Source organism: Calidris pugnax, unplaced genomic scaffold (genome assembly GCF_001431845.1).
Source record: "Calidris pugnax isolate Ruff unplaced genomic scaffold, ASM143184v1 scaffold557, whole genome shotgun sequence".
Lineage (NCBI taxonomy): Eukaryota > Metazoa > Chordata > Aves > Charadriiformes > Scolopacidae > Calidris > Calidris pugnax.
The window spans coordinates 35,529-37,192 of record NW_015091604.1 but is presented as its reverse complement, the minus strand read 5'-3'; the positions used below and the strand labels follow the sequence as shown (position 1 = coordinate 37,192).

At 58.1% G+C, this 1,664-nt stretch overlaps 1 protein-coding gene across 1 annotated transcript in view; it reads left to right on the top strand.

Moving 5' to 3' along the window:
- Positions 1–1,659, top strand: part of RHBDL1 (rhomboid, veinlet-like 1 (Drosophila)) — a gene marked incomplete at its 3' end in the record, with an annotated part of 8,916 nt that extends 7,257 nt beyond the window's left edge. Inside the window, exon 7 of the mRNA XM_014961816.1 lies at positions 1,633–1,659. Within this exon, the coding sequence (XP_014817302.1) occupies positions 1,633–1,659 (27 nt within the window). The remainder of the gene's footprint in view (positions 1–1,632) is intronic.
- Positions 1,660–1,664: the final 5 nt, after the last annotated feature.

The following is a 1,664-nucleotide window of genomic DNA, read 5'->3' as shown; positions in this document are numbered from 1 at the left end:
TGGGGGGTGGCATCACAGGGTGGGTGTCACTGGGTGGTGTTGAAGGGTGGGGAACATGGTGTGACATCGGAGGGGACACCAGGAGATGGCATTGGGGGTGGGTGTCACTGTAGGGTGGGCAGTGTGGTGTGACATCAAGGGGGGGACACTGTGGGGTGGCATTGGAGACGGGTGCCATTGTAGGGGGGGGAGCATGGTGTCACATTGGAGGAGGATGCTATGGGGTGGCATCAGGCGGTGGGTGTCACTGGGTGGTGTTGAAGGGTGGGGAACATGGTGTGACATCGGAGGGGACACCAGGAGATGGCATTGGGGGTGGGTGTCACTGTAGGGTGGGCAGTGTGGTGTGACATCAAGGGGGGGACACTGTGGGGTGGCATCACAGGGTGGGTGTCACTGGGTGGTGTTGAAGGGTGGGCAGTGTGATGTGACATTGGAGGGGACTCCAGGCGATGGGGATTGGGGGTGGGTGTCATTGGCTTGACATAGATGGGGGCAACGTGGTGTGACATTGGGTGGGAGATGCCATTGGGTGGACAGCATGGTGTGACGTTGGGTGGGATATGCCATTGGGTGGCATTTTAGGGTGGACAGCATGGTGTGACATTGGGTGGGATATGCCATTGGGTGGCATTGTTGGGGGCAACGTGGTGTGACGTTGGGTGGGAGATGCCATTGGGTGGCATTGTTGGGAACAATGTGGTGTGACATTGGGTGGGAGATGTCGTTGGGTGGCATTGTTGGGGGCAATGTGGTGTGACATTGGGTGGGAGATGCCGTTGGGTGGACAGCATGGTGTGATGTTGGGTGGGAGATGCCATTGGGTGGCATTGTTGGGGGCAATGTGGTAAGACATTGGGTGGAAGATGACGTTGGGTGGACAGCATGGTGTGATGTTGGGTGGGAGATGCCACTGGGTGGACAGCATGGTGTGATGTTGGGTGGGAGATGCCATTGAGTGGCATTGTTGGGGGCAATGTGGTGTGACACTGGGTGGGAGATGAAGTTGGGTGGACAGCATGGTGTGACATTGGGTGGGAGATGCTGTTGGGTGGACAGCATAGTGTGATGTTGGGTGGGATATGTCATTGGGTGACTTTTTTGGGGGCAACGTGGTGTGACATTGGGTGGGAGATGATGTTAGGTGGCATTGTTGGGTGGACAGCATGGTGTGACATTGGATGGGAGGTTCCATTGGGTGGACAGCATGGTGTGACATTGGGTGGGAGATGCCATTGGGTGGACAGCATGTTGGGTGGGATATGCCGTTGGGTGGCATTGTTGGGGGCAATGTGGTGTGACATCGGGTGGGAGATGAAGTTGGGTGGACAGCATGGTGTGATATTGGGTGGGAGATGCCATTGGGTGACATTGTAGGGTGGACAGCATGGCGTGACATTAGGGGGAATGCCATGGGATGGATGTCATGGTGTGACATGGTTGGGTGGCACCACGGGGTGTGCACCAGCGCAAGGACGATCACCTTGGGTGGCACCACGGGGGGTGGCTGCGACGTGGGGCGGAGGGGGCGCTCCGTGGGGCCAGGTCACAGCCTTGGTGGGACAGGCTGGTGGCCCTGCTGCTGGACCATCACCAGTGGTGGGTCATTGTCCGTTTGTCCATCTGTGGCAGAACTGGGCCGGGATGCGCTGCCCCTACAAACT